The sequence below is a fragment of the Chaetodon auriga genome, chromosome 9 (assembly GCF_051107435.1).
Source record: "Chaetodon auriga isolate fChaAug3 chromosome 9, fChaAug3.hap1, whole genome shotgun sequence".
Lineage (NCBI taxonomy): Eukaryota > Metazoa > Chordata > Actinopteri > Chaetodontiformes > Chaetodontidae > Chaetodon > Chaetodon auriga.
The window spans coordinates 815,458-838,164 of record NC_135082.1 but is presented as its reverse complement, the minus strand read 5'-3'; the positions used below and the strand labels follow the sequence as shown (position 1 = coordinate 838,164).

The 22,707-nt window shown below is 41.6% G+C and overlaps 1 protein-coding gene across 3 annotated transcripts in view; it reads right to left on the bottom strand.

The window, feature by feature from the left end:
- Positions 1-254: 254 nt before the first annotated feature.
- The window catches only part of fbxo38 (F-box protein 38), a 36,659-nt gene continuing 14,206 nt past the window's right edge, over positions 255-22,707 (bottom strand). For 2 of the 3 annotated variants that reach the window (XM_076738882.1, XM_076738881.1), the window contains 18 exons: positions 21,724-21,887; positions 19,722-19,887; positions 19,255-19,530; positions 18,638-18,731; positions 16,641-16,771; positions 16,032-16,202; positions 15,237-15,379; positions 10,742-10,943; positions 10,385-10,585; positions 10,082-10,237; positions 9,096-9,818; positions 6,571-6,671; positions 5,959-6,061; positions 4,580-4,746; positions 4,062-4,207; positions 3,853-3,956; positions 2,845-2,958; positions 255-2,689 (listed from right to left, as the gene is read on the bottom strand). In XM_076738882.1, coding sequence (XP_076594997.1) covers positions 2,511-2,689; positions 2,845-2,958; positions 3,853-3,956; positions 4,062-4,207; positions 4,580-4,746; positions 5,959-6,061; positions 6,571-6,671; positions 9,096-9,818; positions 10,082-10,237; positions 10,385-10,585; positions 10,742-10,943; positions 15,237-15,379; positions 16,032-16,202; positions 16,641-16,771; positions 18,638-18,731; positions 19,255-19,530; positions 19,722-19,887; positions 21,724-21,887 — 3,341 coding nt within the window. In that variant the 3' untranslated portion in view covers positions 255-2,510. Of the gene's footprint in view, positions 2,690-2,844; positions 2,959-3,852; positions 3,957-4,061; positions 4,208-4,579; positions 4,747-5,325; positions 5,538-5,958; positions 6,062-6,570; positions 6,672-9,095; positions 9,819-10,081; positions 10,238-10,384; positions 10,586-10,741; positions 10,944-15,236; positions 15,380-16,031; positions 16,203-16,640; positions 16,772-18,637; positions 18,732-19,254; positions 19,531-19,721; positions 19,888-21,723; positions 21,888-22,707 lie in introns of those variants that run through there. The other variant, XM_076738883.1, reaches the window with a different exon arrangement.

Sequence of the window (22,707 nt, the reverse complement as noted above, 5' to 3'; positions counted from 1 at the left end):
GAGCACCACCACCTTGTTCTCTGATGACATCAGCGAGATATGGAATGGTGGGGTTTTATGGGCAAGTTTGGATGAGAGTGGGCATAGATTATGCATGTTTAATGTCATGAGAGGATAAATCAACATGTCTTGCAACCACCTACCTTTGAAACCAGTCAGGGCACTATTTACATTCCAATATTAGACTCTAACAACAAATTCCATGGTGAATGGTAGAAGATCAGAGATGAAGGCATATAACAAAGACAACAAAAGTTATTATCCATTATTTTAATTTTCAGTATGTGAAATACTCTTCTTTCCTTATGAACATATAAACACCATGAACGCTTGTCATCTTCCATGACATCTGTACAGTTGTCAATGTACAAACAAAAGGCTGGACTCATGTCATATTCTTTTTTTTTTTTTACCTGCAAACACATTTTTATAATATTTACTGTTTTTATTGGCATTGCTCATCATTCTCAACCAAACCCTTTTCTATACTTGAGGAAAACCCACATCCCAAACCTAGAAAAGTCAGTTATGTCTATGCTCTGCAGTCTTACAGGGCAGAGCTGTCCATATAAATGACTGATGAAACTGATTCTCTTATTCCTTCTAGAAACTAGAGGAAAACGTAATCCAGAAACTTTTGGGCTGTTAAACTTCACAAGGACAGTAAATTCTTGGAAAAAAAGAAAAACATCTAATTTCTGAAGGCTGCTGATGATGCAACTCCTCTTAGACGAGAGCAGTGAAGCACCACGCTGAGCAGTAAGCTGTTTGTTAGTGCATTACAGAATTGTCATTAAAGTGAGTGAATGTTTATCTCGTTCGCTGTATTTCTCCGTTTTGAGAAATTTCTCTGTCAGATTATCCTCCTGTATCTTACTGATACATACTGTATGAATTCATGTAGGACAATACTGACCCACCAGTCTTTTACAACCCCTGTAGGGAAATCAGAGTTGAACTCCATGGAAAAATGTAGATAGAATTATTTCAGAATTCTCAGAGCAAAGTCAGAAGTATGAAGGAAAAAAGTCAAAGTGTATAGCCAGAATTCTGCATGTATTATCAGAATTTACACTCGTTTCTTCAAAATTCAGGGTATCTAAAAAATCAAAAGTAATTTTTCCACACTGCATCATCTGCACGACCAACCAGGAAGATAAAACAAAGTAGTAACATCAAAAATGTACTGTAAATCATGGCTGTGACTGGACATTGCTGAAATCTCACCTGCATCTCTAGAATCACAGCTTTCAATAGCACTTTAGCTAGCACTGTCGTTTCTCTGTTCATGTGTGCACGCACATCGAGTATGTCTGTTAGAGCACATGTACTGACCCTCGTATACTTCACCAGTTTATTCACAGATGATGATGGTTATGATGATAAGGAGAACAGAGAAGGTAAATGTTGTTCCAATGTGCTCATTCCTATATATTTGGACATGTCTGACCAAGGCTGAACTATAGAATCAAAAGCATTCTGTTTGATCAAAAGTTTGGGAAAGATCAGAACTGATCATCTGCAACAAAACTAATGTTATTGTATACTAAAGTAAAAGGCATATTTTCTTTGACATTTCTGTATCAGACCATGTCTGTCTGTTGGTCATGAGTGGAACAGAGGAAGGCAGACAGTAGCAGTGGATAGATGAAAGATCAGGCCAACACTAGAGCACTGTCTTTTCTCTGCATGGATTCTCTGGGCTATAGCATGATAGATTAGAAAAGCAGCTGAAAACATTAGATGTGCAGACAAATGGGGCTATGCTACCAATTGTGGCTTCAACAGCAGAAAGAGTCTGGCCTAGATTTGGAACAGGACTATGTTAGTGACCTGCCTTCATTCCTAACTACCTCAAACTGAAAGCCAATATTTTCATTCCCAAAATGAAATGTACACTATGTTGAATTTACAATTAATGATGGAAATTGTATGCATAACTTAATTTTTTTAATCGTGCCTTCAGATAGTGTTCAAATAAAAAGAAAATCAGCAAATAAGAACCTTAAGAACCTTATCCAAATGTTCTAAACACACTTAAGACTATCCATTTATCTTCCCATGGAACTGAAAAGGGTCAAAATTAACAAAACCTTCAGTCTGAACCCAATGAATCACATCACGTAAGTGTACATTGGAGGAGTTTTTAAAAGGTGCCTTCAAAATGTTGAGTTCTGGCGACTTCTATTGTCCTAGTCATCTTTGGCAGTGCCCCCCAGTTCCCCTTGTGAAGCTAGTTAAGTGTGTGAATTATCATGTGCATGTCAGTCTGTAAGAACACAGCTTTGACCTGCAGATTCCACAGCATACAGACTTTACATCTCTCTGCCTCTTTTCCGAAGACATGTTTTCACAATCAGGAGCTCAAAAAAACAAACAAAAAAAAAACAAAACTGAAATTTCCCCTCGCGGGACAAATAAAGGAATATTGATTGAGGCACTGCTGCAGCAGGATTGTTGCTTGCTGGGATTCTTCTTGATGTGATGGACAGAGGAGTGTTTTGTGGTGTCTAGATGTAGTCATCATCCACAGGCTCTCCTGGTGTATCACAGTGATGGAGGAAGAGGACCACCACTCTCTGAAATACTCCTCTTTTGCTCTGTCGGCGCTCAGAAATCTCCTCCCCGATGGTCTCCATACAGATGTCAGCTGACAGTTGGCCTTTACGCCGCGGGGCATAGATGGTGGCTAACGCAACACAAATAGAGAGAAAAACATTTCAAATGCTTGTACTTTTATATCCCTGCTGTGACAATTGCAAGGCCTAAGAATTGTGTACATTTAGTGAACAACCACATGGAGTGACTGCTGATGGTACAGATGGATGTATTGACTGCACTCACTGCTTTCATCATCCTCAAAGTCATAGCGGGCATAGCTGTTGGGATCAGCTGCTCTCAGAGTTCTCAGCCAGGGGAAGTCTGTTATCATGCTGTAGGGAGCACCATCCACCACTCCTGAACAATAACATCACAGAAGATGGTTAACTTTAAAAAAGACGGTGTGATGAACACATCTCATGTGTCTCCAGTCTGCCAGCCGGTCATTTGGTTTGTTTGAAGTATAATCTTGTCTCTCTCTCTCGCACAGACACACACAGACACAGACACACAGACACAGACACACAGACACAGACACACAGACACACAGACACACACACACACACACACACACACACACACACACACACACACACACACGCGCACACGCACACACGCACACACGCACAGAGCAACAGAGTTTCATTTATTAATGCACAGTAGACTCCTCCTGCAATTCAGAATGGAATACATCCTCCACGTGGTGTACTGTTTGGCATTACTGAAGCTATGGTGTGGCATAGAGTAATGGCTGATTTCTTTTAGAACTACAGCCTGTTTTCTTGTGCAGCGAGATTAAGATCCTATGCATACACACATGGCAACCATCCAAACAAGCAGGAAGTGAAGCTGACTGCATTACAGGAGTATCAGCCATGATGTCTGTGGGATGGAGGCTTCAGAAAAATATTGACTGCAAAGAATTTGCAACCACATATTAAATATGGTCATGTCTGTCAAAGTCATTTTAACATGCACGATATGTTTAGGTTCCCTAATTGAGGGATTGAGTATAAAAGAGCACAGTTTTCGAAACTGATCATATGATGTGAACATAAACACCCTCAAATCAAATCTGACATCTCACATTAAAATAAGAGTAACTGTTTAAGTTCAAATCCAAGAACAGTGCACAAGACATGATCTAAATGTGTTACTGGCTTCAAAGCAGAAAAAGGTTTGGTTGATATGCATGTGGATGTCTAGTAAATTCGAAATCTGTGAGGGTTAGTGTAGGTATGACTGCATTACCCTCCAGTGTATAGATATCCCGGCCCCAGGGGTATTTGGGATACTTCTTCAAATCCTCTTCTGTCCTGGTGGCCTCTGGGAAGAACTCATACTTTATTAACTCTCTGACAGAGAAAAGGGCATACAGAGATCAGTCACCAGTGATAGATCATGTTTTGATCTGATTTGAGCTCATAATTGGTCATTGACATTTGACACTGACTACTCACTGGCTGATATTGGCTATGGTGTCCATCCAGCTGCGAATGCGGACCTTATTGCGTATATTTGGAGGGTTGCTGAACTCATGCACTATAGCAATGTGATAGGGGTAGGGCCCCTGGAAGAGTTGACGCTCCAATGCTACTGAGTCAATCTGAGAAGAGGAGAGAGACAAAAATAAAGAGATGGAGTGTTCCAGTGAGGGCATACTAGACAGACATTAACTATTTCAACATTATGGAAAGCATGGGAAATGCTTAATACTAAAGTGTTTAGTGAACTTGCTGCATAAAACAGATCTACTGGCTAAAGCAAAAATGTCCAACTGGTAGAAAACTAAACTGCTAGGTTGGTCTGTTACTCATGACTTCCAGTTGTTGTTCCAAAATAAAAGCCTTGATAAATTATCTTCACTTAAACACTTAAGCTATGAGCCGCAAGCAACATTTTTAACATGCCTCCAATCTTAATAAAGTCATGTTGTGGAATTTGTACGGAAAAAGAGTTGACATCACAGACTACAAACCTGGTGCATAGGGCGCATGTAGATGATGCGGTTCCTCTCAGGAGGCATTCTTAGTATCTGATCCAGGACCTGTTCCATGTCCAGCTTCTTACACTGAGCATAATCAAACCTGTTCACTATGGGGGCACTTTCTACTCGCAACTGCTTCAACACTCGACATCTGGTGGCTGCAGAGAGGGAGAACACAAGAGACAGAGCACTTTGTTCCTGAATGTTTTCAGACTGATATGTCCGAACTAAACTAAGCTGTCAACATTGACTTTGTCAAAACCGGCAGCTCCAAGGTTTACGTGGTTTATGGTTTATGGATAATCAACATGGCAGAGTGTGGGTATTCTAATATCTTTTCAGTCATATTTACATAAGTTTAGATGCTTTTTAAAAACAATTTTCATCTGATTAACTAAAATAACCAAAACAATCCCCCCCATCTCTAGTATCTCAGGATACTTAAACTTGGCGGATTGGGGTGGTGGCTGCAGTGATGCGCTCAAACAGTCCATTGTGGTGAAGAGGGAGCTAAGCTGGAAGGCGAAGCTCTCAATTTACCGTTTGATCTACATTCTGACCCTCACCTATGATTTTGAAATTTGGGTAATGACAGAGAGAATGAGATCGCGAATACAGTTTCCTCCACAGGGTGTCTGGGCTCAGCCTTAGAGATAGAGTGAGGAGCTCAGATGTCCAGGAGGAGCTCAGAGTAGAGCCGCTGCTCCTCTGCATCGAGAGGAACCAGTTGAGGTAGTTCGGACATCTAGTGAGGATGCCACCTGGACATCTCCCCAGGGAGGTGTTTCGGACATGTCCGTCAGGGAGGAGACCTTGGAGCTGACCCAGGACACGCTGGAGGAATTATGTTTCTCGGCTGGCCTGGGAACGTCTCAGGATCCCTCAGCAGGAGCTGGTGGAAGTAGCTGGGAAGAGGGCTGTCTGGACTTCCTTGCTGAGGCTGCTGCCCCTACGACCCGGACCCGGATAAGCGGAAGACGATAAGCACGAGTACGAGTGAAAATTTGTATAGGCCAGAATGTACCATTAAATGCATCTCAATCTAAGGATGTGGATGTAAACCATTTGTATGTGGCATGCACACTTAGGGACATATGAGATGGGTCATTTTTTTGGTGGTTGGCTAGAGTTTTTCCTGGAGTGCCTACCTTGCAAATTTCACTTTTGTGCTTTGGACATTTTGTGCCACAAAACCACTTTAAAGAAATCAAAATTGGTGGAAAAATGATAATCAGGGCAACAATGGTACCAAACACCATTTCCTCAAGAAAGAGGTTTTGCTGAAGGTTAATAGTAAATATTTAGTCAAAGTAATGCAAAAATACATCAACATAAGCCATCAAACATCAGTGTCCCTGTCTGTTTGTTACCATGAATGAACATCATCTTGGGGCAGTCTTTGAGGACCAGGTCAGTGATTCCACAGTTGGTCAGTGTGATGCCCACTAGGTTCTTACTCTTCAGAGACAAAATCTGCACAAGCAAAAGCATTTCAGTATATTAATAATACTAAAAAAGGATGCACAACATCAGCTGTTAAAGCCAACGTTAATGGCTGGGTGTTGTGCATCCTGAGTTCACATCACATTGATTTTGTGATGTCCACTAAAAGCAACGAACGAAAAGCAACAGAGAACACCAAAGACAGATCTATGTATGTTGTTTAGACAACAAACATGAGGAAAAAGGTCCCTCTGAACTCAAAATTCTACCTCTGAGCCCAACACTGCAATACTTTGGCTCCCTCTAGGGGATGAAAATCTTAGTCATACTGTACTTTGAAAATCACCTTGTAACAAATTTACAATGTGCAGTTTACGATTATGATAGGATTATGTACAGTACAAATAAAAAGTACTCACCTCCCCATTTGGACTTTGAATGTCAGTGAACCGATTTTAATTTTTTAACACTGACAGACAGTGACTCTAAGACTATAATGTCACAGTGAAAAGAAAATTGGATTGTGTGTGTGTGTGTACCTGCACATGGTCGTCCTCGGTGACCGGGTCTGAGGTGCTGGTTGATTTGTCAGCCATTCTTTTCCTCCTTACTACTACCCGTGGTCTGGTTCTTGAAAGATCTGTAAAACACAAATAGTTAAAATATCAACTTGAACCATACCAAAGTAAGCAACAGCAGCTCAGAGAACATTCACCGCATGCCAACTACATTTGACCGCATGCCAACTACATTTTTAATCTTCACATATTAACAACACAGTAAAACTTACAGTGGCCAACAAGGGCAAACGCACTGCAAACGGCAAAACGCTACAAACCCAGGAATGATGCAAAACCAAAAACACACAAACACATAAAACAGATGCAACAGAAAAACGCTGCAAGAGAAAAATGCTGCAATCACAGAAACAAAGCAGAAGCAGAAACTTACAAACCCACAAAACAAATGCAAAAGAAAAATGCTGCAAATATCAAAAAACACACAAAACCCCAGAGGACTGATTACAAAAATGTTGTTACAGCATCTGCCCTATGGAGTTACCCTCCATAGACGCAATTTACAACAAATCTGGTTTTTGCCATGTGTCTCTCCAGACCTGTGTACTTTGATTAGCATGATTTATGAGTGATATTATACTGTAGCAGTTAGAGCAGTCCAATGACTAACATTGCTCTATAACATGTTTGTTATTGGTAGTTATATGTTGCTTATAATCCCTTGCTTAATCGTACATTTTATCTCTGTACTCAGCAGGAAGATATACAAAAGAACGAATATGAGAGTTTAGCAATCTTTGCTTCATTTTTTTTCTATTTCTTGTTTGTTCTACTTGGGACATTGATGTTTAGATCAAGAATGAAATCTTTTAGGGGTGAGGTAGATCAGTGGTTTCCAACTTTTTCCCTTAAGGGACCTCTTTTCTATGTGTAACCTGAAGGCCCCTGATGAAGTGACATATTTTATGGATATGCCATATGAAATGGATGCATAAACAGAGCAATAGTACAGATCAACCGATAAACTGTACAATTAACATAAATCGTGAATGCGATACCTGCAGGAGGTTTGTGTAAAACCAGCAATGTGATGATTTTTGAGCAGATTATTTCCTGTGAATATCGCATGAGACAATATTTTAATTTTTTATCAATCATACATGCTTAATAGCCTTCTTTTTTGATAAATTTTGTGATTTGTTCACCCTGACACTTGGCCATTGCGCTATAACTTTGTAATGCAGGACAAGGCTGTTTAGCATATGGTGAAGACTATATAGCTTATCCTGTGAGATTTTTTGTAATGTCATACATAAAAATCTAAACTTTAAAAATAATTTTATTTAGTTTTCTTCACAGCGATGAATATACCAGTCAAGCAAAACATTATGACCACCTTCCCATAATTGTCTTGGTCCCCCTTGTGCTGCCAAAACAGCACTGACTCGTCGAGGCATGGACTCCACTAGACCGCTGAAGGTGTGCTGTGGTATCTGGCACCAAGATGTTAGCAGCAGATCTTTTAAGTCCTGTAAGTTGCGAGGTGGGGCCTCCATGGGTCGGACTTATTTGTCCAGCATATCCCACAGATGCTCAATTGGATTGAGATCTGGGGAATTTGGAGGCCAAGTCAACACCTCAAACTCGTTGTTGTGCTCCTCAAACCATTCCTGAACCATTTGTGCTTTGTGGCATGGCACGTTATTCTGCTGAAAGAGGCCAGAACCATCAGGGAATACTGTTTCCATGAAAGGGTGTACATCTGCAACAATGCTTAGATAGGTGGTACATGTCAAAGTAACATCCACATGGATGGCAGGACCCAAGGTTTCCCAGCAGAACATTGCCCAAAGCATCGCCTGCCTCTGCCAGCTTGCCCTCTTTCCATAATGCATCCTGGTGCCATGTGTTCCCCAGGTAAGCGAAGCACACACCATCCACATGATGTAAAAGAAAATGTGATTCATCAGACCAGGTCACCTTCTTCCATTGCTCCATGGTCCAGTTCTGATGCTCACGTGCCCATTGTTGGCGTTTTCAGTGGTGGACAGGGGTCAGCATGGGCCACTTACAGGTGTCAGGATGAAGAGATAATTAGTGTTATTCACTTCACTTGTCAGTGGTCATAATGTTATGCTTGATCGGTGTAAGCCTGCTGTATATTTTTAAAAAAGGTTTCTTACATCCCTTAAAATCAAGAGGGTGGGAAGAACCACTAGTGACCAAGTTCGAGAGAAAAATAAAAGTATGTGTCAGTTTCGTCTCAAAATGTTGGTGGTGGTTAGGATTACGTTAGAGGGGGAAAATGAAAAAGAGGAGTTTAAAACAATGGAGAATTAAAAAATTATGGTTGTATTTATGCATTAGTTGCAGCCGAACACATTTATCTTGATTCACTCTGTGGTGTCACATCTTTGCTGCCTACTACAGGTCCAAGCCTTTGCAAAGGAAGAAAAACATAGCATTTCAGTTGCACTCCTGTAAAATTATGGTTACTGGACCCATACCGTGTTAAATGTGTTCTGCATTTATACCTTCAGTCTTACCTGTCTCAGGTATCAGGGACACAGAAGACATACGGGTACAAGACCGGGTCAAAGGTCGTCTAGGAACAAAGTCTTTGTTTCTGGCCTGACCCTGCTGTGAACCTGAACCAGCAGCAGAGGCAAAACTAGCAGGGACTGGTTGTCTCCCACCCTGTTCAGCCAGCAGTGCTGGTCTCCTGAGAGCGTGGTTTACAGCTGTATCTGTGGGGTCCAGACTGTCCACAACTGCAGGACCAGAGCTCTGCCTCATCCCAGCCTCCTTTGTGCAACTGTCCCCAGTCTGCGCTCCAGAGAGGCCCTCTGTGTGATCATTAGTCCTGCCAGTTCCTGTAGCTCTGTCAGTAGTTGCGGTTGCTCTGTGAGCAGTCCCTGCCACCACTCTCCCACATCCACCCACCTGCCTGGGTCTCGCTATCCCAGGTCCAACCCTGCCAACACATCCAGTCACTGGCGTCACTCCGGTCCTTGCTGCTGCTCCAGCATTCTTAGTGCCCTGCACTGCCTCAGTGTCAGTGGCCTCCCCAGCCTGAGCAGTAATTCCTTTACTGATACTCTTCTTACTGTTCTCAGCAGCAGCCTTCATGTCTGCCTTGATCTGTTCACTGGTCACCTGACAGCTCTTCTCACAGCTGCTCTCTAACACCTGAGCCTTTGTCTGATCTGCAGAATCTGGCACCGATGCAGCCCCATTGTTGCTCCGTCTCAGAGGAGTTTTTCCTTTACCTGGGAAAAGACGCACGCACGCACGCACACACACACACACACACGCACACGCGCACACGCACACACGCACACACGCACACACACACACACACACACACACACACACACACATTGAGGGACACTTTGTTCAATTCCATTCACTCTAGAATCAAGCTCTTTAAAATCAGGTGTGTTTCCTGTTTTCAGCTGTAGATCGGTGTGTGTGGTAAGCTCATCAAACACACTGTTGTGATAGCTGGGTGTGTTCTGTGTTGTGCTGACACCTTCTGTACAGGAAACTGGCTGCTGTAAACAGGAGGCTGGCATTAGCCTTGAAACAAGGCCTTCCTCTTCCTCACTGTCTGAGTCTGAAATGACCAGTGGGGGCTCAGAAACAGCGACACCAGCTGGTCTGCACTGCTGCACTAAACCACTGGGACCTGAAAGTGGGAGGGACATATCAGTGCCTTTCTTACAGTAGTTCTCTAATTTACAAAATGGAGAGTAGGAGTGTAAAAGCACAACAGGTTGTCAAGAAAACCCCTGCCTTAACCTCTGCTAATCATCAAAAAAGAACAGCTTCAAACCTGCTTGCTCCTCATCAGGACGTTGTGCTGTTCCAGCTGAATGACTTGGCCCTGGAGATGCATCAGTTTCTTCCACTCTCACGTCCTTTTCTGCTCCTTTCAGCTCTATCTGAGGCTCAGGCTCCATATTCTCCTCTTCCAACATCACCTCCTCCTCCTCTTCTTCCTCCTCATCCTCCATCCCATTTACCTCCACTGGTGCTGTGCAAACAAACAAAACTGTGTTATGTGTATTCACAGGGGAGGTTGAAAGCAATCTACTTAATGTACTGCTTTCCGATTATTGGTGATGACATAGGGACCTGCTGTGTTATGATTAGTGCCACTCCACTGATTGAGAATGCAGACGGGACTTGCCATTGTGCTGTTGCTGCTGCCGCCTTTGGTTGTTGTTGATGTTGTTGGCAGGTGGAGGAGCAGGAGGCAGATTGGCCTCATTATTATGGTGGTGGTGGTGATGGTTGTTGTTGTCATTGTCATTATTGGAGTTCTGGTTGCTGACCAGTGCAGAGGACACACCAATACCAGTTCCTGCACTCAGGCCAACCCTGGCACAGCCCTGACACACACATAAGGCATAATTAGCATTATCACTTTATTTAGCAAATCAGACATGAGCCACAAATCAACAATTCATATTAAATCCTTTTTTTTGTTGTTTGTCTTCTGATGCTAATTATAAAGTTCAGTGTTTCTGCTATCAATTATACGGTGGGCTGGTGACTGAGTAAAGTAGTAATACTGATGCTAAATCAGTGAATCAAATGCTGATAACAACTAATCAAGCATATTGATGAAAAGGTAGATTGGAATTGAACAGTTTCTGCTGTTTGTGTAAGAAAGTTGTTCTGAAACACTGCAAGGGCAAAATAGCTTTTACAACATGTTTGCCAGACCCCAGTAAATGGGAATGGCTTAGACAGCATGAACTGGCCAAACATTTTATTAACAACATGTTTTTGGCAACTGGAATTAAAAAAAAACACTAAAGACCATGAGCTTTAGCAGGTTAGCGATGAAAAAGAAGAAAGAAGACAGAGTCACAAACAGGTGAAGTGGTTATTTGCAAAAGTATGTAATAAATCTGAGCTGTGGTTTGGACAAAGAGGGCAGTTGGTGCAGCATCAGCTCTGATCACAGCAGCTGAGTGGTGTGTTTCAGGTCTGTCTCTGGGCACAACACCAGTAATCCTACAACAGCATGAACCTGAGTGCTTTTAGACAGGATGAATGTTATGTCAGCACATGAAAGATGTTTAACTGAAGTTGATCCATTTTAAAGATGCAATCTCATAAATTATCAGCAACAACAAAATTTAAGAAATTCCCAACCCTAAATAGAATGATAAATTAACATCTAGATTTATAGTTGACCTCCTCTTTAAGTCAAACATTTTGCTTACTGTTACTTCATTAGGGCTTTGTTTTGAGCTCCACTGCACAGACTAATGATGTATGTGTAGAGTTTGGTGTGGTTTGGAAATTGGAAACTTCTAGGACCCAAACAATGAGAATGGACTAAAGTAGGACACATACTGAATCCAGTGGTTAAACTCTTGAAACCAAAAAATCTTTGCATATTCATTCATTCTGGACTTGTAGATTTTCAATGAAGTAGTATTAGAAGATGAACATTTTTGAGGGAAGAACCATGTCAGACAAGCACAGTATCTAGGTGGGATCTTGAAAAAATGTGACATTAAAACCTTTCAATATCTTCAACATACAAAAAAAAAACTCTTCAACACCCACAAAAAGCAAAACTAATTAAAGCAGAACACAAAATCAAATCAAAGCCAAGTTATGAGTAATCATGCAAATGACTCTAATCATTAGTCTCATAAGAAAGGCCAGGGCAGTCTGTAACTGCTGATGAGACTCAGGTCTTTTGAAGTGCAGGGAACACTCCTGAGGACCTTTTTTTTTGGAGTGTATTGCTGGGGTAGTGGCATTGCAACTGCTGACAGGAAGAGACTTAATAGACTGGTTAAGAAGGTCAGCTCCATCCCTGAACGCCCCCTCAACCCAGTTGAGGTGGTAGGCAGGGCTGTACAGTACAACACTATTGTGCGTGCTATGAAAGAACTTGCCACAGTAATACCCCTGCAATACAGCTTTGTAATGCATGTGTTTGAGACAGTCTGAAATGGTGTTAAAATGCTCACATGAACAGATTGGTTTCATTTTGAAATGCCATTGGAAAATGACAACAAATTAGTGTGGTCATAGCCAGAACCGCTTGTTGCATGTGAGGAGAACTGATGGAGCATCAGTTATTCTACTTGGTATTCATAGTCTATCATGTGTTCATCATCAAAAATCATCATGCACACCTCAGACAAATAAATTTAAACTCAGTTTTTCACTATTCCGAACATTAAATCCTAGTAAACATTCCTTGTCTTAAGTCAGTTAGGATCACTACCTGATGTTAAGAATGTGAAATGCCAGAATAATAGTAGCGATAATGATTTATCACTGCAGTTCGCATATCGGTCTGGCATCGGGGTGGACGACGCCATCACCTACCTGTTACACCGGGCCCTGTCTCACCTGGAGTCCCCTGGGAGCACTGTGAGAGTCATGTTTTTTGACTTCTCCAGTGCTTTCATCACCATCCAGCCTTCAATGCTGCAGGGGAAAATGGAGGTGGCTGGTGTGGACCAACAGCTGGCTGTATGGACCATCGACTACCTCACCAACAGACCACAGTATGTGAGGCTACACAGCTGTGTGTCAGATGTGGTAGTCAGCAGCACAGGGGCCCCCCATGGAACGGTGCTGTCACCGTTCCTTTTCGCCCTCTACACCTCGGACTTCATGTACAACTCCACCCTCTGTCATCTGCAGAAATTCTCTGATGACAGTGCCATTGTTGGCTGTGTGTCAGAGGAGAATGAGCAGGAGTACAGGGGGGTCATCACGGACTTCGTGGACTGGTGTTAGCAGAACCACCTGATCCTAAACACCAGCAAGACCAAGGAGATGATTACTGATTTCCGAAGGAAACCTTCCCCTCACACACCGGTGAACATCCAGGGCTCAGACATTGACATGGTGGACTCATTTAAGTACCTGGGTGTTCACCTCAACAATAAACTGGACTGGACAGACAATACTAATGCCCTGTACAGGAAGGGCCAGAGTCGCCTACACCTGCTGAGGAGACTGAGGTCCTTTGGTGTGTGCAGGGCTCTACTACTTTCTATGACACTGTGGTGGCCTCTGCAGTGTTTTATGCCATAGTGTGCTGGGGAGGGGGCAGCACAAACAGAGACAGTAAGAGACTGAACAAACTGGTTAAGAGAGCCAGCTCTGTCCTGGGCTGCCCACTGGACTCCATCGAGGAGGTGGCGGACAGAAGGATGTTAGTCAAGCTGACATCCATCGTGGACAACTCCTCCCACCCCCTGCACCACACTGTGAGGACCTTGAGCAGCTCCTTCAGCACAAGACTTTTACATCCCCAGTGCAGGAAGGAGCGCGACCGCAGGTCATTCCTGCCCACAGCCATCAGACTGTATAACAGTGCACAATAACATCAACTCAAATGCTAGTTGTACTGATCACATGTCACATTTTTCCATGTTTTCATGTGCAATCATCACTTTTAAATGAGTAGTACATATAAGTAAATAAGTGTGTACGTATTGTATATATTGTAAATTACCATAGGGTATATAACACTTGTGCAATATTTTCTTGTCTTCTTGTCCTCTGACGTCTTGCACTCTGTCTTGTTGCTGCTGTAACATGTGAATTTCCCCCCATTGTGGGATAAATAAAGTCTATCTTATCTTATCTTATCTTATTTCAGCTTTTATTTCTTTTATCACGTTCCCAGTGAATCAGAGGTGTACATACAGTTAGTAAGTATTTAATAGAATTGCCTTTAAAATGTTTAACTTGGATAAAATTTCTCGGGTAGCCTTGCACAAGCTTCTCGCAACGAGTTGCTGGAATTTTGGCCTAATCGTCCTGACAGAACTGGTGTATCTCAGTCAGGATTTGAAGGCCTTCTTGCTTTTTTCCACTTCTTTTTCAATTCTGCTCACAAATTTTCTATTGGACTGAGGTAAGGGCTTTTTGATGGCCACTCCAGTACCTTGACTTTGTTATACTTAAACCATTTGCCACAACTTGAAAGTATAGTTGAGGTCATTTTCCATTTGGAGACCCATTTGCTACCAAGCATAACCTTCCTGGCTGATGTTTTGAGATGTTGCAGACCAGCCTTTCAGGTTACATTAAAACAGGACTCATTTACAGTGGCTCAGGCGGTTTAATGGTTCTCCACTTATCAGACGGTCAGTGGTTCCATCCCTGGCCTCTGCAGTCTATGTGTCAAAGTATTGGGCAAGGTACTGAACTCCCGATGCTGTGCCATTGGTGTGTGAATGGTTAACGCTCATAACGTGCAGGTGGCCTGTGTGAGTGGGTGAAAGCAGATTTGTGTTGTAAAAGTGCTGTGAGTGTTCGTCTGTGGTTCTCCAATGACCATTTAACTGTGCATATAGATACATTTGTACCCATTTCCTCCAGCATCTTTACAAGGTTGTTTTCCATTCTACTGCTTTTTTCTTGGTTTTGAGAGTCAAGTTTTTGCAGTGTCTTTATTAAGCACTGGTTGTCTAGTATGTTAGGACTGCAATAGAAAGCTTAATTGTACAACAGTTAAGAGTAAATAGTTAAGGGATAAGGGGTGTAGAGTATAGGTGGAATTCTGAGAGCGTGCTTGAGACTGATATATTCAAGAAAATGTAAGCATGTGTGAGATATGATCCATGAGATGCATGAAAGCATGTGAAAGGTATACAACACTGAATTTGTGTGTTTATGAACATGCTGTATACCTTGGGTGGTTCTCTAAACATCTGGTCCAAACAGATGAATTCCAGACACGGCAGTAACTCTATGAATTGGGAGAAGGATTCCAGTTTGATAGCATGACAGCGAACCAAAGTGAGATCAACGAGACGGCTCCATCTGGATTGATCTGAGGACAGAAACAGGCAGCATGTAACAGCTACACTGTGCACTACATCACTTGACTTTCCAAAAACACAAACAGATGAAAGATAGCAGCAAATTGAAGATTCTCTTGGTTGCCAGTCCCCTCGTTTTTTACATAGAAAAACTGAGCTCACCACAAACACATGGGCATTAATATTCAGGCCATGTGTGACTGAAGTTAGGCAAGTAGCAATGAGGACTCAAATGTGGAGAGTGAGTGAGATGGAAAGAAGAAACTAAAACCCAAAGAGGATCTGAATGTTATTTGGCCATAAAAGAAATGAATTGGCAGAACATACCACAAATTAGCAATCGAAAAAGAAAGACACAAAAAGACCAACCAAAAGAGAACAACCAAAAGAAACTGTTGGACATGTAAGGCTGAAACAGAGATGCACTTCCTCCTACTACATAAAACATCCAATGAAATAAGCAACACTTCTAAAAATAAAAACATACTCCTAGACAAGGAGACAGGGTATATCTTGCTGTCCAAATTATATCAACACACAGACAAGTATTTTTTTCACTCATCTGTATATTCCTAACACCAGGCACCATAATTGTTCTGTAAACACCAGTTGCCCATGCCAATAAAGCCCATTGAACTGAACTGAGTCAGGAACGTGTGTTACCTGTTATCCAATGGTGAGGGTTATGCAGGTGAGGACAGTTGTAGATGAGAAGGTATTTAATATTAGTGAACACCTCGTTCACCACCTTTATGCCAATATCAGTGATGATGCCTGGGTTTTCAATGACATCAGCCAGACCGTACTTCACCAGCTCCGAATGACTCATCTTACCTGGATTTATACACACACAAAATATTTTTCACACACCTGTACAAGCTAAACTTACAAAATTCAAGTCACCAGAATTGGACTTTCATACTATGGATTTCCAATTTTTAAATGTTGTCGCAATGACAAAAATCATCACAAATCTGAGTGCAATGTTTAAGAAAAGCAGAAGCAAGTTCAGTCTTTTGGACACAATAATCACAACAGACTGTGGGAGAGTCTGATGAGACTGCCTAACAAGTAACTTTGCCAGTAAGAGCAGGAGCATCCTAGTGGTTTGGAGTTTAAGATGTTGATAGATATGAAAAAATTAAATATTAACAAAAAAAACAAGGTCAATAGATGAAGTACAGGAGAACCGAGGAGAATCGCTCATTTCTGCTTCTGAAGGGAAAGGCCCATTGCTCTCTGAGAACATGATAGTTTAGAGAAGAGACTAACATTGCAGCAGGAACTCATCCACATATCCGAGATGGAGGGTCTCAAACTGAGGAAACTCTAGTTCAGCCATTTTGAGAGCTGAAAAGACTCCGTCTTTCGTCAGTGAAGGCTGAATTCGCAGCTCATGAAGCCTGTAAAACACACAGAAATCATGTCATTAAATATACCTTTATGTTTTTCTTTAAGCCATTACAATATTTTGCAATTGACAACCGGTTTGCAAGGTGACGTTGAGTTTTCTATGACTTGAAGGTGAACAAATAACTTCACAATGTATATTAAAGTAAATGTTCTAATATATAGATAGCAAGGCACTGCTGTGGTTATTATTCTGACATCTTTTTTAAAGACGCATTGATGCACTTATTTTCAGTTAAGATCCAATTCTGATGCCTGAATTTGGATATCTGCTGATATCACCAGTATATATATTACCAATACCAGTGTTTAATTAATAGGCTGCATGCCTCACTGTGTGTAAGAGACTGGGATCATTATTTTCTGTGTAAGGCAAAATCAAAATGTAACAAATAAATACACAAACAGGGGGGACATCAGGGGGTTAATGGGGAACTACACAGCTAACAATAACGGTAGGACATTCTTACGGACAATGGGAGGGACTGAGTTGCTGCTGTTTAATGTTCCAAAATACAAATGTAACTTTTTATTAGTATTAGCATATGTGTCTGTTCAAAATACAGTGGTTTATGTTGATAATTGTAGTTTTTGTGCTGGTTTATGGTTTTAGCCATTAGTGAGGTCGCCATTACATTTCTTGACCGCAGCTGTATTTTGGCAAAATGCTACCACATGCTGCTAACGCATGACCTAATACATACAAATGGACATAAATACAGAATAGAATTGACTTGACTAGATCAGCCTCATTGTCACGATACTTGATCCATCTGCTTGGGTTAGTAATGCACCGATATCCGATATTAATATCAGCTTGGTGTATCTCTAATAATTTTGTGTAATGAATAGACTGCCACAGATTTTGGCAATATTGACATGACATAATGCCTATAAGGAACTTCAGTGTAAAAGTGGGTACTGGTCTTGATAATCCCATATAAATATCACTCAACTTCTTACTTTGGATGTTTTCCATCTACTTCGTTACAGACTGAAAAGGGAAGGAACAGTGTGTACAATGTTTGCCTGTAAGCTTCCAATTACACCCATTGCATTTTGCTTTGAAAACATAAGCTGTATATAAAGAAGTGTTTTTCTCTACATCAGTTTAACAGGGCTCTACAATAACTTTTCCACTGGTAGCACTGGTGCGACCAACTTTCTCAGTTGGTCGCACCAGCACATGATTTTCCTATGAACTGGTCACATGCCTTGTCATTGGCATAGGTTGGGTTCACATTCAGCCCGTTTTTTTTTCATCAGTGCGATCTGGGATTTGAATTGTGTGAACGGGAGTTCCTCTTTCGCTATGTTATAGGCAGTGTTAAACTTAATGACCATTTCGTTCTCTTCTGTTGAGCGATTACTCTCATCCATCCGCTGAAAAAAAGTCGGGAGGGGCTCAGTGTTTCGGGTGATGCATTGGTCCCGACAGGTTTTGTGTTTTATGCTGGCGTTGTGTAACTTCACAGTTTCCAGCTTAAATTGTGTCGACCCCGTAACAATTTTTTTTTTTGGAAAAAATCAGCAACAGACCCCTTCATTTTTGAGAATAGTGAAACGCTAGTCTTGGTGTCTTGAAGTTCTGTGCGCTGCGCATTTACGCGACGGCTTATGTGCACGCGACGGCGCTGTCTCAACAGGAGAGAGTGCAGGTGGAGGCGGCTGACTAAACCAGTGAAAAAAGGGACGACTTTCAACCACAATGTCTAACACGGAGCCAGAAAACTGATGCGCTCGCACGAACGCGACCAGATGAAATTCTTACTCGCAAACTCTGAAAAAAAGGTCGCATATGCGACCATTTTGGTCGCAGTCTCGAGCCCTGTTTAAGGAACAGGTGACCAGCTGAGTACCTGCGAGCAGCAGTGATGATGAGGTAGCCCAAGTCCACTTCCAGAGCATTCTTACAGGCTCCAAATACAATGGTGTGGAGGTTCCGAAATCCTCCTTGGAGGTACACATACACAGTATTACAGAGAACAAACACAACTTATTAACATTTAATCAAAGCGGTGGGCTTTGGGTGCATTTGCCAGCATTTTAGTTAGATATCTAAAGAAAATGGGGCATACAAATGGGGCACACAATATGTGATAGAAATTCCACATCATCCGAGGGAATACATTCTTTATAAATACATTACAATTTCTTAAGTAGGACCTGAACTACTACTGTGAACAAATACTGTGCTGCAAAGATGAAAAGGATGAATGCAATGTAGAAGTTCAAATGCAGTCTATTAACATGCACTTCAGACAGATAAACAGGCAGATAAACATGTAAACTTGTAGTAAAAAAATTACCGTCAACAAACACCATGAAAAAAATAAAACCAACAACAAATTACTCCTACTAAATAGTATTTTCGGGATATCCCCAGCCTGATAGCAAGTCACTGAATCACTTCAATAAACAAAATACATATTAAAAAACCAAGGCTTGGGGCTCTCTATAAACACACTCTCCTCACCTGACCTCCAGCTGTCCTCTACCACATGTTGGATTAGGCCTCCCAGGAAGGGAACTCTCACTAACTCCAGCTGCTCCAGGTTCCGGGCTGATGCTAAACCAGTAACCAGGGGAACATATTTGAGGGAGTTGGTTGGCCCTGCACAGTTCCGCATGACAAAGGTTCTCAGGCTCACGCACAGAAAGTCCTTGAATGGCTGTGGTTTGGTGAGACGAACCCACTTCAGGTAGAGGTGGCGCAGCATGGACACACAGGGGATCTCTGGGACATTCACACCTATAATAAACAAACACTATGTTATGTACACAACTGGAACACTCTTCAGGCCTGTGTATCCATCACAAACCTAGGCACTGACAAGGATGAAGCTGACTTACATCCAGTATTTCTGATTAGTTTACTACAATGTATTTCAGCTGTACTGTAGAGGTAATAGCAGAAATTGTCTGTTGTGATGTCCCACTTACCCACTAGATGGAGGGTTTGAATCTTTGCAGTTATAGGGATGGTCAGTTTGTTCTCAGCAGGAATGGGAAAAGCGCCATTACGGTTGCGGAACTTTCCCAGTATGTGAACCTGAGGCATGTAGTTCCATATGGCTTCCACCAGTTCCAGATGGGATGTCTCCACACCCTGAAATTAGGTCAAATAAAGTTAAAAATCTTAAGTCAACGTCCACTCACCAGCTTTTTCGGCTCTTGTAGTTTTCCTCAGAGGATAGAGCTGCTCATCTCCATCCACTGAGGATTACTATAACATGCAGCTAAAAGCTTTAGAAAGCCCTCCTAAGTATAAGAGTTCAGATACCTGTAAACACTAGTTTAACAAATATCTCAACTTAAAGGTCCAAAGGTTACTCAGTGTTTCCTCTACATTCATTTAGGAGTGACTGGGCGCCATTCCTAAATCCTAGCCGCTGCTCCTTCAATTTTTTTTTTATTTTAATTGTCGCAAATACACCACTGCTGCATGTCTCCAGCTTCACAACAGAGTCCGTCGTTAATTACTTGCGAGAGCGCTGCCTTGAAAGTGACATCACGTCAAGCACCCAGGCACCAGGTCAGAGAGTCCGAGGAGTGTCGTCTCGGAAAGTAGGGCAGCGACTTACCGGAGAAAAGGTAGACTTATTAGCTTAAGATAACTCATAATAGATTTTACAAGTTAAATAGACATTCGCAAAATATTGATGACCAGCTTACGTTACATAACATATCGGTAGCTTAAGTTAATTGGGCCCGGTGCCAATTCAGTGTCGCTAACGTGAGTAAACTAATTGATAGCATTACGCTAATATAAACACGCCATGATGTAACTGCTGATTGCATTTTCAGATGAGCTTGTTCAAAAGAGAAGGACATCTGATGAAGATGACGCTAGTCAGGTATCATTAGCCTTTTACTGAGTCATAAATGATGATGGCTACGTAAAAAATTGTGTCCACACTTGTAATCAGATGTGATGTGAGTGTAAATTAGTTGACGTTAATGTTTTATGTAATCATATTAGCCAAGTAACATTAGGAGCAGGGAGGAGCAGTGGAACAAAGTGAAGGAGAGCAGAGTGCAGCAAGGGGAGAGCCGAGTGAAGGAGCAGGAGAGCAAAGTGATGGTGCAGCCTCTGAACCTCAGAGCTCTTCTATCAAAAAAAAAAACAAAAAAAAACCAGAAAAAATAATTGTTCTGAGCCTGGGTGCAAACTTTGCCATTGATTCTACAACCCCATCAAGAAAATATTATTTATTGTTTTGATTTTTATTTATTTAAATTTATTGTTTTATTTTTTACATTCAGCCTTTAAAAAGCAGTTTTCAACTGGCCATTCAATAAATAGGTTGTAAAAATAAAATCTGCAGTCAAGTGTCATTTGTTTACGACACCATGGCTCCCCCGACAGACTGCCCCCGCCGCTGAAAAAAAAATCCTAGAGGAAACACTGGTTACTGTTATGTTTTTGTAACAACACAATGCACTGTATTATGCCATGCAGAGTTTGACAGATGGTCCAAGCAAAAAAAACTGCATATTTTCCAGAAGCACAGTTTGTGTTTAAATGGAAGTCTCAGAGTCTGATCTTACTCAGGTTTAGGATCAAGATAGTTATGTTGTTTACAGATGTCTCCAAAAGCCAGCTAGCTAAACAAGAGGGCATCAAAGTCACTGATTAAAGGCAACTCCTAACTCAAGAGGACTTTTTGTTAAGCTTCTCACTATACTGTAGAGTAAAATTTATCCTCTACAGAATAGAAAATCATGACATGCCTATGGGGCAAGGACAGACTGTTGTGTGCCACAGAATGCCAAGAGTGTGCTGTCATACAACCAGGTAGGAGGTAATTTCACTGATTAAAACAACACCCAGAGAAGGAAAACCAATCAGTGGAATCACTCTGTGTGGTTGTTAGTTCCATTGAAAACTTGCACGAAGTGCACCTCTCTGCAATAGCATATCATTCTCACACTACATACTGACCAGCAGATTGGGACAGGTTTGTAATGCCTCCAGGACTCCAGGTATACTGAAAGCCTCGTAGCCTCTGACTCGTCTCCTCTCCAGGTATCGAGGGTGGAGGCCATATAGCTGCTCCAGATCTGGCATCTTCTTCAAAAGGAACAGAAAGCTGCTGTCTGTAAAACCTAAACCAGAAAACAAAACATGGTTAGACCCTGGTCTCAATATGTGCAAAAACAGCATTATTAAATGCTGAAACAGCTGAGGGTTTTTCAATGCAATGGGTTTCCATTTTCAAGCCTGATTCCTAAAAGTTGGGCACTGTAAATGCAATAATAATAATGTACAACATAAATGAAGACAGACTGCAATGATTTGCAAATCCCTTCTTGTCTATATTGAATTTATTATAGTACAAAGACAAGGTGTTTGATTTTCAAACTCTTTTGAAAACACTACACACCCATTCTAAATTTGATGCCTACAACACATTCCACATAGGTTGGGACCAGGATCAGCGTTTTGAGTACGCAGGACACTAATTCTGGAAGTTCTGAATGGAAACTCTTTCCCATTTCACGGTTGATATATGACTTCAGTTGCTCAACAGTCTAAGGTCTCCATTGTCATATTTTGTGCTTCATAATGGGCCAAAAATTCTCAATGGGAGACAGGACTGGATTGGAAACTTTTAATGATATTATGGACAGTAGATGGTGAACTCCATAAATTCATTGCAACTGAGCATTGAGAAATGTTCTTTAAACTGTGGGACAATTTGCCCATGCTGGGCTGAAACTCAACATATCTTTGCTTGTGAACAACTGAGCTTTTTGGGGTATGCCCCTTTCATATCCAGTCTTGATACTATCACCTAGCAGTTAGCAATGAACCTGTTAGTTAGCTAGCCAAACAGTGTCACTAACTCTGTGACAACAAAACATCCACAGGTATGTTCATCACTCACTGTCACGGTCAACATTAAGCCTCGCACATTATACATAT